The sequence below is a fragment of the Peromyscus maniculatus genome, chromosome 17 (genome assembly GCF_049852395.1).
Source record: "Peromyscus maniculatus bairdii isolate BWxNUB_F1_BW_parent chromosome 17, HU_Pman_BW_mat_3.1, whole genome shotgun sequence".
NCBI classification, from domain to species: Eukaryota; Metazoa; Chordata; class Mammalia; order Rodentia; family Cricetidae; genus Peromyscus; species Peromyscus maniculatus.
In genome coordinates, this window is record NC_134868.1 from 59,110,859 (window position 1) to 59,125,971 (window position 15,113).

The window sequence follows — 15,113 nt, forward strand, 5'->3', positions numbered from 1 at the left end:
ATGCACATCAACAAGCGTACACATACCTTTGCACATATGCACGTGTATGTGTTGCTTCGTGTTCACCTGTGGGTGGGTGGGTGGGTGGGTGTGCATGTGTACACGCACAAAGCCAACATAAACACAAATGTGTTTTCAGTCTGGCCCTTGGGAGCTCTCTTCAGAGTTCCTGAGTTAAACTGAATTTAAGTATTTCTTGTTTTGGTTTTGTTCCGTTCTTCAGAGTTTTGTTTTTTGAGCGAGCCAAAGGGGCAGGTTCAGTTCACTCTTCTCCAGGCCCAAAACCCCAAACCACTTGCTGCACTTTGCTGGTTCTGGCTGGGGTTTCCCTGCCCTTTGGAAGCACCCTGAAGCCCCATGCTTCTAAAGGACACAAAGTGAACTGTTGCAAGGTTCCACATTCAGGATTCTCCTTGGGGTCTAACTTGCCGTTAATGCTGCTCTGGAGAAAGTCTGTCTTCTAACTGTCTGCAGATGAACTGTCCGTCAGCTGACCCACCTTCATGTGAGCTGCTCTGAGTGACCATGCATGTCATTAATGCCATGTTCTGCTCGGGGGCCCAGGGCCAGAGTGCCACTCTTAAATGGGCCCTTCTGTTTTCTGTTCCCATCCCAACACTGGCTACCCAACCTGAACCAAAAGTGAGTCTTGCGTGCGATGAGAGAGCAGGCCTTTGGAAGGTCTCCCGTGGCCGAGGAACAGAAAGCACCGCCCGAGTCACATGTCAGGAAGGTCAGTCCAGACCACTCACCTCCAATGCTGGGCCTCCTCTCCATCTCAGCCAAGATCTGCACTGTCTTTCTGCCTCACACTGTTCTGGCATTTAGAGTCGTGTTTCCTCGTGGTCTAACTCCCTAAGAAGAACTCACTACTTAAGATGATAAACCGGTGCCCACACAGAGCCTTCCACCGCTGTGTTCCAGCGTCTTTGGCATAGGAAGGTATTCAACATACTATCAAAGAGAAATATAAACAACAAGCCAGCCACACTCTGATCTACAAAGGTGTCCTGCCTACAAGACAGGCCAGGGCAATGGTGGCACAAAGCGTGTGGGAGTCACCAACCAATATCTGGTGTGACTTAAGGCCCGCGCCACAGGATGGAACCCATAGCCAACTTTGCTTGGGTGACCAAGAACCTGAGACTAGATATAACGAACTATCATAGTTAGCAAACCATTTCAGAAAGAGCGTCTGCATTCACTTTATGCGTGTCTTTTAAAAGTCCAATTTTCAGCTCTTAGTTTATAAAATTTAGTATTACTGAAAAGAGACCATATCTAGCTGTCCTTTTCTTTGGCCAATACAACCATTTGTTCCACTTTTCAAATGCCTCCCTAAATAAATAAAAGTTTATTTTTTACTCAGGGACCTAGAGTAAAACCAAATAATACTGGTCTAAAATAGAGGGGGAAATGTAGTGATAAAATAACGCCTAATGACATTCTGCTACACTCACAGGTCAGTGCCTTATGCAGCCCTCATCAGAGAAGCCTCCTCCTGCGGCAGATGGGAACAAATACAGAGACCCACAGGCAGATATTATGGAACACTCAGCCCTAAATGGGATGTTGTCTCCATCAAATCCCTCCCTTGGGGCCAAGGGAACCCTGCTGAAGAGGGACGGGAAACGTGTAAGACCAGAGGGAATGGGGGAGTCCCAGAGACGCGACCTCCCTATCAACCCGAGCGGAGCTCCTATGAGTGAACAGTCTGTCCAGCATGCACAGTGCCTGCCGGGGTCTGCACCAGGTCCTCTGCGTACACATCCTAGCCTTCCGTTCCGTTTTTATGGGATCCCTGCGTGTACGAACGAGTGGGTCTCTGTCGCGTGCCTTCTCTTGGGCTCTTTTCCTTCCGTGGGTTTGTCTTGTCCAACTTGGATGTGACAGTTTTTTGTTTTATCTTGTTATATTTTATTTTGTTATATTTTTTAAATGAATGAATGAGAGAATGAAAACCTAACCACTAGGGTAAAGGTTAATGACGAACTGTCATTTATACCTGCTGGGAGAGGGAAGATCAGTTTTCTCCAACGGAGTGACCCGGGGTGTGTCAATCACTCCAGGGCAGGCCTCACGTTCAGGAGTGGTCAGCTAACAAATAATGGACTCCACAGTTTCATTGTGCATGCTTTATTTGGTTACAACTTAGTAGGGTTTTTTTTCTTTTGGGGTGTTGTTTTATTTTATTTTCTTGGTTTTGGGGGTCGTTGTATTGGGTTTTTGTTTTTGTTTTGAGAAAGAACTTAAAGCTGGTTGGGGAGAGACTCTGGAAGGACTTGTGGGAGGGCAGAATATGATCTGAATAGGTTCAATTTTAAAATCGTTTTAAATAATAAAAAATATAATAAAAAAAGAAATGCCAGAAGTTAGCTCCCACAGTGTCAAGTGGGTAATAAAGTTCTTAGTAAGCTGATTTAGCTCAACTTCTGTAGGTTGAATTGTGTTCCACAAAATTCACACATGGGGGTCCCAACCCCCAGGACCACAGAATGTGGCTTTATCTGGTGAGGAGGTCACTTTGGATGCAACCATGGGTGCCGTCATACCGGGTAGGGTGCCTATAGTGGATCTGGACAGAACGGAGGCCACAGTGAGAATGTCATATAAGTTGTGTTTCTACAAACTTTAGGGATCCCTGGCCGTGTGAGAAAGGCCTGGACAAGCACCCTAGCACATGCAAGAAGCACACACCATACCTTGATTGTGAACTTCTGGCCTCCAGACCATGAGACAAATGCATATCCCAGGGGGAACCTCTAATTCAGTCACACACCCCAATCCCTGGCAGTCCCAGATCTCCCACAGAGAATGCCATGTGGACTGCACACAGCTTCCCTGTCCCACTCTGGGACACACAGAAGAAACAAAAGTTCCTGGAGGTCTTCATGGTAACTAACAACTTTGTACCCTGCGTTCACAAGTAAAATTAAAACAGCATTTTAGCATGGGTTATTCTTGGCATTTTTCTATCCTCTAAAATTCCTGCGTCTAGGGCGTGCCTCCTTTGACAAAATAACCTGGAAAATGTCTGAAGGGGGAACTTGCCAGGATGATGCTTCCAGGGCTTGGAGACATGATGGTTACGAAGGTTTGGGATCAGAAGAGAGAGGGGACAGGATGGGGGCCCAGCTCGGGGCTGGCTCTCCCTAGGACAATCAAAGGGCAAGACCTTCATTCCCAGGGCTGGGGAAACGTGCCAATCCCAGCTCCCCTCTTCACTACAGCAGAAAGCCTGTGGCCAGCAGCAGAGAACAGCTCCCTCCTCTCACCTCCCAAGAGCAAATACAGACGCTCCAGGAGAGGGACCCCGACCCGCCATTTTCTTTGCCTGAGCTGGAGCCCAAGGAATGTCCCTTCCCGGCTCGCCAACCCCACTCTGAAACGGAACAGGACGTGTTCTTAATAAAAGACACATGGGAAGCCTTCCCTCTGCGCCCTTTCCCAGGCCTGAGCTTCACTTCAACTTGTGAACTTGCAGAAGGGACGTCCCATGCTGCTCACAGTTCACTGGTGTCAGCACGCCCACGTGGCAGGCAGTGGGCCCGGCTGAGACCCTTCCCAGGCCACGCAAATGTTCAGCTCCATTTCCAAGCATTTCCTTTTGAAGGAGAAACGGCCCCACTCTTGCATTCCTCCATTTAAGCAAAAGCTTCTCCACACATGTGCTTTGAGACAAATTGTGATTACATGCAGGCCCGCCGAGTGGCTGGCGGCGACTTCATGGCGGACGCAAACTCACGGAACCCAGTATTTCAGGCCGTGGCTAACGCTCTCCACCCCACACCCACCTTTGACCCAAAGAGCCAGGGACTATCTGTATGGTGTCATCAGCCTGCCCAGTCAGTTTAAAACAAACCAGTCCCGGCTCAGAGAGCCAAAACAACACCAACCCAAGACATTTCCACTTGACTGTAGTTTCAGAATGTTTAGGGCCAATCTGGCTGCCAGAAGCTAAACATTTTATTCACGCCTCCCTTTGTTGTTTCAGAGATGAAAGGGCCACTGCGGTTTCCTAAGAAAATCTTTCTAGAAGTTAAAACAGAATATGAGTATTGAAGTGTGCCCATCCATATTAATGCAGCAAGCATGTCACATAACGTGTGCGCCGATGGGGACATGTTCCTGTTGTCACAGCACAGGAATCTTTTGAAGGCTCACCCTCAGAAATGGAACAGGGTTTTCTTTAAAGCCTATTTTGGAAAACTTAGCATGTCTCATTGGGACATCTGTCCTTTGTATTCACTGGCACCAGTGTCCAGATGACAACCCAGTTTTCTCAGTGTCTTGGAAGTCAGATCCTGTTCTTCAGTCTGTCCCATCTTAAACCGTAACTTTATTGATCTGCCTCATTTATAAGCATCGTTTTCCACATCAGGGAGGCAGTTATTCGCCCTAAAATGCATGTTGTTTTTCATAAATAATGTTCAGGAAAATACCAAAAACCGACAGTGTGCCTGCAGAATTCATGTGAAATGTTTTCCAATTAACACTGTAACATGCCAACTTATAAACAAAATTAGAAGGTTGCTTTTTCAGGTCACTTAATCCACATTTTTGTTAGTAACAAATTGTCCTACCTGGAACCCGTGTGTGTGTGTGTGTGTGTGTGTGTGTGTGTGTGTGTGTGTGTGTGTGTGTGTGTACACTCCATTAGGAAGTGCTACTCCTTCCTAATTATGGGGCAGTTTGACTTCTGTTTTTAACACTTTTTAAGTAACTACGGATCTTATTTTTTTTTTTTTTTTGTAAACTGTGTATTGGCCAAAATCTTGGACACAGGACTTTAGCATTTTTTAACGTGCAAGAGCTGACTGTTCTTAGAAGCGCACTCGACCCCTGGCGCTGCTCTGTGTGCTTGCAGATGAAAACAAACTTTGGTCACCCCCAGCCACGGTCAAGGTTCACACTGCAGCGCCGCCAGGGAGCCACCAGCCAGCAGCAGCAAGCAGACTGCTCCGAATCCAGCAGGCAGTGAAGATGAAAATTCGGAACCAGCCCCCGAAAGTCGGGGCTTCAACACCGTGTGCTGCAGGCTTGGTTGAGTGAGGAGTCTCTCGGTAGGGAAAGCAGTAAGTCATTTCACAGCTCAGCCTTCCCTCAGCTTTGATGGCTGCATCCTTTAAACATGCCCAGCCACCGGCCCATTCAACGCCAGGGTGAGACCGCAAAGCCAGCGACGAAAACGGTTCAGACAAAGCCATCGCAGAAAGCTGCGCGGCGCAGGGACGAGGTTTTTCTGATCGGTCACGGCGAGGGGCGAAGCCGACCTCCCAACTTCACGTTAGGGTGGAGCAGAACCCCACCGGCGCCGGCACAGCCAACTCTCCTTGCCGTGACCCCGACCCCGCCCCGCGCGTCGATGCGGCCCCCTCCGCGGCCCCTGCCTTCAGGGCGGGTCCCCTTCCCAGTGCCCCGCACACAATGGCGCCCCGAACTCCCGCCGCCGGTCCCCGCGCCCGGCGCGCCGCCGGGTCCGCGCACAAAGGAGGGCGCGCGGGCCCCGAGCCGGCGCGCGCCAGGTGCTCCCGCGCGCCCCGCCGCCCGCCGCCCGCCCGGGCCAGGGACCCACCCGGAGACCGCGCCAGGGCCACTTACTTTCTCGATGGTCCCGGGCAGCAGACGCTCCAGCAGCCGGCACAGGACCACCCCGTCCTTGAGCGACGCCTGCAAGAAGACCTCGGGGTCCGAAATGGTTTTCTTCGGCGACTCCAGCACGCCCAGGGTGATGAGCCACGTAACGGTCTGCTCGGCAGAATTCATCGCTGCGGCGGCTCGGGCTGCGCGCACGGAGGGGGCGCCGCGCGCGATCACCTCGGAGCGGCCCGGGCCGCGGCCACCCGCGCCCCCGCCGCCTCCGCGCCCATGGGCGGCCGCGCGCCGGCGATTGGCCCGGCCGGCCCAGCAGGTCCCGCTAGGCTCCGCGGGCTCGCGCGCGCCCTGGCCCGCTGTCAAGTGCCTTTTCATTAGCGGCGCAGGAACCTGCGGGCGCCCGGCACCGCCCCCGCCGCCGCCCCCCGGCCGCGGCCGCCGTCGCCCGATGACATCACCGGAGAAGAAAGACGCGGCGGCCGCCCGCGCGCGCCCCGCGCCAGCCCGGGCGCACGACAGCTGGCGCGCCCCCCGCTCACCTGCGCCGCCCGCGCGCCCCGGGGCTGCGCGCCTTTGTGGGTAGGGCGGCGCGCGATTAGTAAGCGCTTCCCAGAATGCTCTCTTGAGCCTGCCCGCCGACTGCGGGGCGCGGGCGTCTCTCCGCCACCTCGCCAGCCGGCGGTGACGGCACGCACATGCTCGTTAAATCTGGGACCAGATGGGTCTCGCTCGGGCAGGAGCGAGCCTCGGGCACGCGGGCGCGGTGCGGAGCGGCTGGCTGCAAGGCCACCGGCGGGGGGTGGGGGCGGGGAGGGGGGTGGGGGTGGGCGACCTCAGCAGCCAGAAACCTTGCGTGACTCCGCGTGAAATTGATGGTGACGTGTCCAGCGGTCAAAAGCACAGCGCAGCCTCGGGGGTGGTCTGCGAGGAAAGGGGGTGAGCAGCGTCCGCTGGAGAGTGTGTTGGCCATGCTCAGGCCCCGGGCCAGAGCGAAGGACGTGACAGGAGCCTGGGGAGGGGGGGGGCGGGGGGTGCTCACCGTCAACACACTTGGATTTCCTTACTCCAGCCCCCGGCCCTATGCTTTCCCTGCTGGCTGGCACTCCGCGACAGTTTAAAATAGAGCTTGCAATGTCCCAGGAGACCTTCCCCTGGGTCAGGCGCGCACATTCATCCTGTAACTGCTCAAGGCTAGAAGCCTTGCGATGCTGTCAGAAAAACGATTAGAGGTTCTACCTTCACCCCTACATTCTCCCAGGAGCTTCCATCACCACCATCGATTGCATTTAATAGCATCTTCTGGCTAAGTGGCTACATTTCTGTTCCAGACACAAACAAAGCATTAGAATAGTGTGAAGTCTGTTGAGGGCGAGCTCCTCTGTGTCGGCAGCTGCCTTTGAAGGAGCGCTAACCACCCGCCGCTGCAATCCCTGTGTCTTTATCACCGGCAGACACAAGCCTCGTTTTTTGTCCATTTTCCTGGGTACACACGAGAGGTAGGTAGCCTTAGCTACCCAGGAGCAGTAGCCCAACCAGTTTCCCATCCTGCTGTCCCATGCCTGTTCAGAAAGGGGCAATACAACCAACCACACTGCTCAAGCCGGAAGTGACTGCTTTCCTTAGTGATGAATTTGAAAACGAATGGAGAACATATTCGTTAAGATTTTTAAGTCCTTTTAGACTAGGTCTGAGCTTATCGGTAGGACAGAAGATAGCTACATAGATTGACTGTCGAGTGGCCTAAGAAATCCAGGCCTAGGCAGACCTAGGAGACTGCAGACCTTGGGAGCCAATAGTCAGACTGGAGACTCACAGGCCATTGACTACACCCGGTCATTTTAGCAAAAGCCCCTAAGCTGCTAAATGCTCACCTTACATATTGCATTCTTTTTAACTTGAGTACATGTTAACTTCAAACGATTGTTGGGAAGGGACCCTAGAAAGTAGCATTGCTCACAACTGAGTATTTTCAGGTGCTTCCCTGGGCACTTCTGGTGTCCAAGGTGAGTGAGCACTCGGTCAGATTTCCTTGACATTTTGTAAGTCCCTGCTACAACACTGAGTGGAGCGGACGTCCTTCTCAGTGTGGGTGTGACACCAACTGCAGTGTCAGCCCCCCTCACTCCAGCCTGAGCCACCTGGAGGAGTGCACTAGCCAGCCCCTACTCCTGAGCCAGATCTCTCCTCAGACAGGCTGATATAGAAAGATCATAGATGACAGACAGACAAGCGGTAGATGCTGGATTGATAGATGTTAAATAACCCATATGGACATCTAGGGATGTACAGTTAGATAAAGATCCTTTACTATTATTGGATATTCGGTGACTCTATTTCTTTGGAGAACACTAACGCAGCCCGTGATACAGCATGGTGTCTGGCTGGTAAAACGTGTCTTCTTTGGGCTCCCTTCCCGTGTGACCGTTTTCCAGGGTCCCCTCAGAAATCCCTGTGTCAGTCCCGATTCATAGGGCTTCAATGCAGGCTAGGGACTAGTCACAAGCCATCTAAACGAGGAGATGGGAAGCTACAGTGTGGGTGCAGTGGTGAGCGGGTGACCTGTGGACATCGATGTAATCCCACTGGGTCCTGGGTTCATTTCCTGGGACTGCTGTAGTCTTCAGGAAGTGGAGTAGCGCCACACAACAGCAGAAATACGTTCCATCAGAGTTCAGAGGTTGAAAACGTTTGAGGTGGAGTGTCTGTCTGCAGTGCTGGTTCCTCCTAGAAGTGGGAGGATCTGCCCCGCCTCCTGCCTCTGCTGGGGCCACCGGTCTTGGGGCATCCTTCCTTGGTTCGCACCTCAACTTGCCAATCTCCAACCTTCCTTCTCATGGCATGCACTTCCTTTCTATACCTACGTCTAGACGTCCCTCTTCTTGTAAGGATGCCAGTCACAGGGTTTGGGGCCACCCTCCCTGACCCAGGATGACTTCATCTTGTCTTGATGACATCTATAAAGACCCTACTTCCAAATAAATTCCCACATATGGGTACTGGGACTTATAACTTGAACGTGCTCTCTGGGGTATGCCAACCCCACAGTCAGACCATTTGAGGAGTACCCAGGACCCAACTCAGATGCATCCCACTCGAGGATGGGACAGAGCTTCCTGCCATCCCTCAGAAGAGTGTGATGCCTGAGGCCTCTCTGAGATGTGTCTGGCTCTACGGGCTCTGGTGTGGCCATTGGGTGGATCCCTCAGGAATTCAGTCATCATCTGTGATGCAGGGGCCGTCAATCACTCTACTGGACTCTGGAATTCTCTGGAAGTGGCCAGTCTGTGTTGTTTGTCAGTTGAAATTTGGGAAGAGTCTCTGTGAGGACCTTGTGTGGTGGTTCCAACAGATAAATCAAGGTGGGAACTTGCCCGCTCCTGTTGCTCATCATGAGCTGCAGAGGCGCATTCTGGATGTGTGGAATCTGAGAGACATGCCAGTGTTATTCCCTCTTGCTTGTGCCTTTTCATGCCTGCTCCAGGATGCTCATATTTATGGACATCCAGTCATTGACATCACAGCTTTTTTTTTTATAATTTATTTTTTATTTTATGTTCATTGGTGTTTCACCTACATGTATGTCTGTGTGAGGGTGTCAGAAGGCCTGGAACTGGAGTTACAGACAATTGTGAGCTGCCGTGTGGGTGCTGGGAATTGAACCCAGGTCCTCTGGAAGAACAGCCAGTGCTCTCAACCGCTGAGCCATCTCTCCAGCCCCCCGACATCACAGCTTTTGTTCCTTATCTGCCTTTCAAAAGTATTTTGCACCTGAGCATGAGCCTGTAATCCTAGTGCTTGGGAGGAAGAGGCAAGAAGATCCCTAGTTCAAAGGCAACCTGGCTACACAGCAAGGCCCTATCGCCAAAAAAAAAACTGTTTAGTAGCAATTGCCTAAGAAAATAGAAATTTTATCTCCTCTCCTGAGCAGAGGGCAAATTTTCTGGCTGGCCAGCAGATTAAAAAACCATGTCTTCCTGTGGGACAGTTTGGGCATGTTTGTGTATCCTGTAAGGACTGTTTCCGGAGCTGAGGGACCCTCATCTGTAACACAAGACCACCATGTGCAGCATCTCCCTGCCCGGCTCCAACTCTGAAGACTCAGGACGGAGGGGCAAGATGCAAATTTTAAGCCCCTCCCATCTACAGAGAATGACTCTAAGGTCCTCTGTCCAAAGCCCAGGAGTCACACTGCTCCTACCAGCAGCTAGAATGCTGGGTAACCGCCAGGATGGACAGGGAGGATGAACTCTCAGTCCCCTGCTGCTCTTCATGGTGCCTCACTTGTTCCAAGAATAACACCCCATCCCTTCCCCCTCCCATTCTGCTCTCACTCCCTCTGGAGAGAACCATCACCGTCCCATGAGTTCTATAAGAGAATGCTTCCAAAGGGAGTGCTGATTTCCCTCTGGTTCTCTCCTTAACCACAGTGCTACAGAATAATGTGTTTCTTAATAGCCAAGAACTTGAGGCTGCTGGCCACCGACGTGATCTGAGGAACTGAGCCTGTAAATACCACTTTCCAAAACTGGTCTGTGAACACATGAGTGCATGCTCGCGCTGTTCAAGAGAATGCATGTTACATAAGCTTTTGTGCCTAAAGCAGAAAAGATCTTCTGTGAAACACTTGTACGCTCACAGTATGTATCAAGAATAGTTTCCATGCACCCCACACCCAGGACGTCCAACCATAACCACCCACACAACCAGAGCACATTTTCAAGACAAGCCTCTGGAGGTGGGAAGCCAGTAACTGAACCAAATGTATAATGTGGCTCCCTCCAGACTTTGACAGACATCGTGTGTAAGGGGGAAGCGGAGAGAGAGGGAGGGAGGTGTGGACAGTGCATGGTATAAGCATGGTGTGTGGGAAAGGGCTGTGGTATGGTGTGTACAGTATGGGGGATTTGTGCGTGTGTGCCTATGGTGCGGGGAGTGCATGTATGATGCGTGTGTAGTATCGGTGCATGCTGTGTGCCCTTGGATGTGTATGTGTATGGCGTGAGATGAGTGTGGGCTGGGTGTGTGTGGTCCATGGATACACTCATGTGGTCACCACCACAAGGTGGCTGTAGCCCTGTTTGAACCACATGGGCTCCCTGGAGCTCAGCTGTAACGTATACTCTGCCTGCTGAGTTTCTAAGTCCTTTCTGGTCCCTCTGCCTTTTAAAAAATCTCTTCTGGGTGAGTTCTCAAGGGCTTATTTTTAAATCAAGTTCTCTGCAAATTCCAAATTGATTCTGGGATGTATGTGTATCTGGCGTGCAGTTTGTCTGTCTTCTTCATTTGCTGCACTGTAAGCTCATTCCTAATGCTCACTTCTATCCTGATTTTCCTTCTTTAACTTCAGCGAATCTGGTATTTTGTCTTCATTCTGTACTCATCTGATAACTCCGGGACCAAATCACAGTGCCCAACCTTTTTCATCACCGTGTTAGGCTGAACTGGGAGATTACCGGGGCCTTATCATTAGGCCTAACTGACAGCTTCTGGTTTGTTTTTATGTTTGTTGTTTTATTGTGGCACAAGATCTCTCCATGAAGCCTTGGCTGTCCTGGAACTCATTATGTAGACCAGGCTGGCCTTGTAGAGATCTGCCTGCCTCTGCCTCTCTAGTGCTGGGATTAAAGGTGTGTGCCACCAATTTTTTAAGATTTATTATTGTTATTGTTATGTGTGTGCATGTGAGTGCAAAGCCCACAGAGGCCAGAAAGGAGTATCAGGATCCTGGATCAGGAATTACAGGCATTGTTAGCCCCCCTGACATCAATGCTGGGAACTGAACTCTGATCCTCTACAAGAGCAATCTCTCTTAACCAATGAGCTGTCTCTCCAGCCCCATAAATGACTATTTCTGTCATTTGTCCTAGGCAGCAATAAAATGAGTTATGTTTGAGAAGTTTTCCTTCATAAACATCTTTGTTTACTTGGATGTGATTTCACAAGGAGAAGCATGTTCAAATGACCTACGTTCCGTCTTTGTGACACATTCTTGAAAGAATATACATCCAATGAGCAAGGGCTTGGAAAATTGGAACCTGGTTTTAGAAGTTAAACAACTTAAAGAGGATCCAACACTCCCTTAAAAAACATGGCTTCCTGGGCTCGTCCGAGAACTGAATTTAATTTCTAGTCTGCCTAGACGGTGTTAGCAAATGTGTGTGTAGTGGGAGCCCTGCCCTCCCTCCACCACAGAACCAGCCGTGGTGGGTGGACGGAGCTCCAGCTCGGGGGACCCGGGGACCGAGTGAGACGGTGGGTTCAAAGAAGGGACAAGAAGACTGGGAGTGGATGGCCTGGCCATGTGACAGTCACTCATCGGGATTAAAAAGAAGTGAGAGGTCAGAAGTGAGGGTGACCAGGCAGGACCCTGGAGAAGGCTGGATGGAGAGAGACGGCAGTGACGGAGGTGAGTGTGGGCTCCTGGGTGCTTCTAGGACGAGGCTGACAATAAGGCAGGAATGAAACACAGGGATGAATGAGCCGGCGTGTCTTCAAGCAGCATCATTGTCTTTTATTTTAATTCACTGCTGAGAATCAAATCCCAAGGTCTTGGGATGCTCTACCACTGAGCTACACCCCAGCCCAGCATTATTGCTCAGCATGGGAAAGCATATTGTTGGGAAAGAGCTTGGAAAATGAAAGCAGTGGTTTTATGGATCGTGGTGAAATCAGTAAAATACAAAGCATGCTAAATACGTGTGCATCACACCAGGGCAAACCGTCCATACCACAACTGCAGCCACATGCAGAAGAGGGTCAGAAGGGACCATGGCCACATAGTGAGGTGTCCCGTTAAGAATGGAGAATGGGGGGGCTATTCTCTCTCCCCCCCCCATACTCTGTTTCTCAGTTGTTCTTTTAAGATAAGGTCTACATAGTTAAGACTCCTCCCGCTCTCCAGTGCTGGGTTTGCAGGTATGCACTGCCATCAGTGCTGGAGCAAGAACCCAGGACTCCAAGCATGCCAGACAAACACTCTGCTGACTTGGCTACATCCTCAACGTCTGCTATTATAAAACCTGGTACAAATAGCCAGACAGCCTCTCCAGAAGATCTGTGCCTCCAGGTCCTCCAGCCTAGGTAAGGTGCTGGCAAGTCCACCAGAGAGAACACACACCACCACCACCACCACCACATTCCTGTGTCCCATTGAAGCTTCAAGATTTACAAGAAACTTTGTTGCTTCCCTGGGCAACGGTGGTGGACAGTCTGTCGGTGGTGTCTGCGAATGCAGAACCCCAGCCCCAAACCTGGCCGGGGCAGCGGGCTAAAGCACTGGGACAAACCTCAGCTGCTTCCCTGTTGCTTCCTAGGTGCTCAGCATCTACTCCAGGACTACAGTCCTATTAACACCCTGCTGCTTAGGGACCCCCTCCTAGAACAGGATCTGAGGATGCTACACAATGAGGCTCTGCCAGCCTCACCTGTGCTGACCTCCAGGCCAAACAGGAATCCGGAGAGCCAAGACAGCCCTGATCAAAGGGTCTGCACATCACTGTGGCTCCTTTCTTCCACATCAATGTTCCACCCTATCCAGCCACCCCCCAAAAACTGTATCCCAGTTGGGTACAGGTACCTTGGCTGCCTTGGGAACAGCACACACCAAGGAAGGTGATGAGGCTGGGTTGGGAATGCTCACAGACCCAGGGGCTTGACGTGACCCTGTAGAGGGTTCACAAGAATGGCCTCAGGTGGACATTGGGAGAGGTGCAATGGCTTCTAAAGGGGAACTGGGGGCCTCTCTCATGCCCAGAGGCTTCCTAACTCAGTGGAATTCATCTCGCTATCACAGGAACCCACCCATGAGGACAGTGAGAAGACTCAAAGGTTCAGCTAGTGGAATGTTTGGATCGGATGAGAAGTCAGCACGCAGCAGAAGATGAGGCTCGATGACTTGCATTCCAGGACTGGGACACAGCCAGGAACACAGGCTTAGCTTCTGGGGACTCTGGAAAGGGACAGTGAGTGACACCTGCTGAGGATAGATCTCAGATACTAGCTAGGGCTACCTCAAGGATATATCTTCACATACCTGCCCTAAAAGAAGCCTATAGTGGGTAGCCATTCCAGCTTTGATCTGGAAGTTCCAACCCCCATTGAGGCTTCGGTAACTGTCATGCCTACAAGGCGGGGCTGAGAGAGGACACTGAAGACCGGAGATCCAGATGCTGGGCTCTCTTGGTTCCTGGACCCTCGACGCTGGAGGTAGACCGAGCAGAGTTCTCCAGAGAACACCGCCGGACTGCGCTATGCCTTTCCCAGACCCTGTTACCTATCCCTTCACTTGTAAGTTACCGTACAACATAAACCTCCCTTTTAACTACGTGGAGTGGCCTTAATAATGTCACCAATAGAAGGCCCTCTCCTGAGGCCACTGCACAGCGTCTCCTCCCAAGAGGGCAGCCACGCTGGAAAAAGGCTCCTAGGGCAAGCTCCCCACCCACCGAACTCTTTACAGTGATCCGATGATCTGGATGGTACCAAGGTCTCTTGCCGATCCCGTGCACAGAGCCCACCTCTTCCCACACTCTCGTCAGGGTCTAGTTTGCAGCTTGGAAAAATGTTTCAATAGTAGGTTTTACCACTTGCACTGGTTGGCTAAGGCAGCCGAAACAAGGTGCCACAGATGGAGGGATTTAAATAACATGCTTTTATTTCACATAGTTCTAGAGGTCCGGAGTACATAATTAGATGCCAGCATGGAGGTGAGGGGGTCCCGGTAAGGCCCTTCCTGGGTGCAGATGGTGCCTTGGCACTCTGTGTGGTGGGCTTCTTCAGGCTGCAGATCTGGGCTGTTGCCCAGCACTTACAGCGACCACCAATACACACAGCTCCAGTTGCTGTGGTCTGAAGCGGTCCCACCCTCCCTTCCGCTCCATCAACTCCATCACCTTCCTGAACGTGCAGAGTGGCCACAAGCTGACCCGGTGCTTCTGTCTGGTGGCCAATAATGAGATCAAGATGGATCAGATGTTCCCCTGTGGGGTTTCAGCTGCTTCTGATGTTTCCTCATTGGCCAGTGGGCCAGGGACTCAGCCTTGTTCTCAAGTGTCACAGACAGGCATGAGCAGGGACAGGCAGCAGTACCCAGGTGTCAACCCCCAGGCTGGTGACTTTGGAGTGATCACTGGGAAGAGAAAGTGTAGCCAGGGACACTGAAAGTCGCGGTCTTGGCATTGCTTATTGTTACGTGTCAAGAGGTAACGTTCTCAAACCCCGACTGACACCTGCCCAGAGGTCAGACACATCCTGGACAGGTGGGCAATATTCCCTTGTGACTGAGATAAAATGTTCACTGTGGGGAATTGTATTCCACAGCAATAAGGGATCATGGGTGATTCCAGAAATAAAAATCCAAGGAATTAAAAGGCATGATGATGCGAAAGGAAGAAGAGAATGCTATGATTGTGTAATAAAACAACAAGGCAACAGGGTACATACAGGATATCTGTGGAGGGAGGGCCATAACAGAGCAATCAACTTTATTTGTAAACACCAATAATAACAACTGAAAACAA

General features: G+C 51.3%; 1 protein-coding gene across 5 annotated transcripts in view; it reads right to left on the reverse strand.

Annotated features, from left to right (window-relative positions):
• Positions 1–5,864, reverse strand: part of Arhgef7 (Rho guanine nucleotide exchange factor 7) — a 114,370-nt gene extending 108,506 nt beyond the window's left edge. Inside the window, exon 1 of one of the 5 annotated variants that reach the window (XM_076553733.1) lies at positions 5,602–5,864. In XM_076553733.1, coding sequence (XP_076409848.1) covers positions 5,602–5,766 — 165 coding nt within the window. In that variant the 5' untranslated portion in view covers positions 5,767–5,864. The remainder of the gene's footprint in view (positions 1–5,601) is intronic. The other 4 variants (XM_076553730.1, XM_076553731.1, XM_076553734.1 and 1 more) reach the window with 4 other exon arrangements.
• Positions 5,865–15,113: the final 9,249 nt, after the last annotated feature.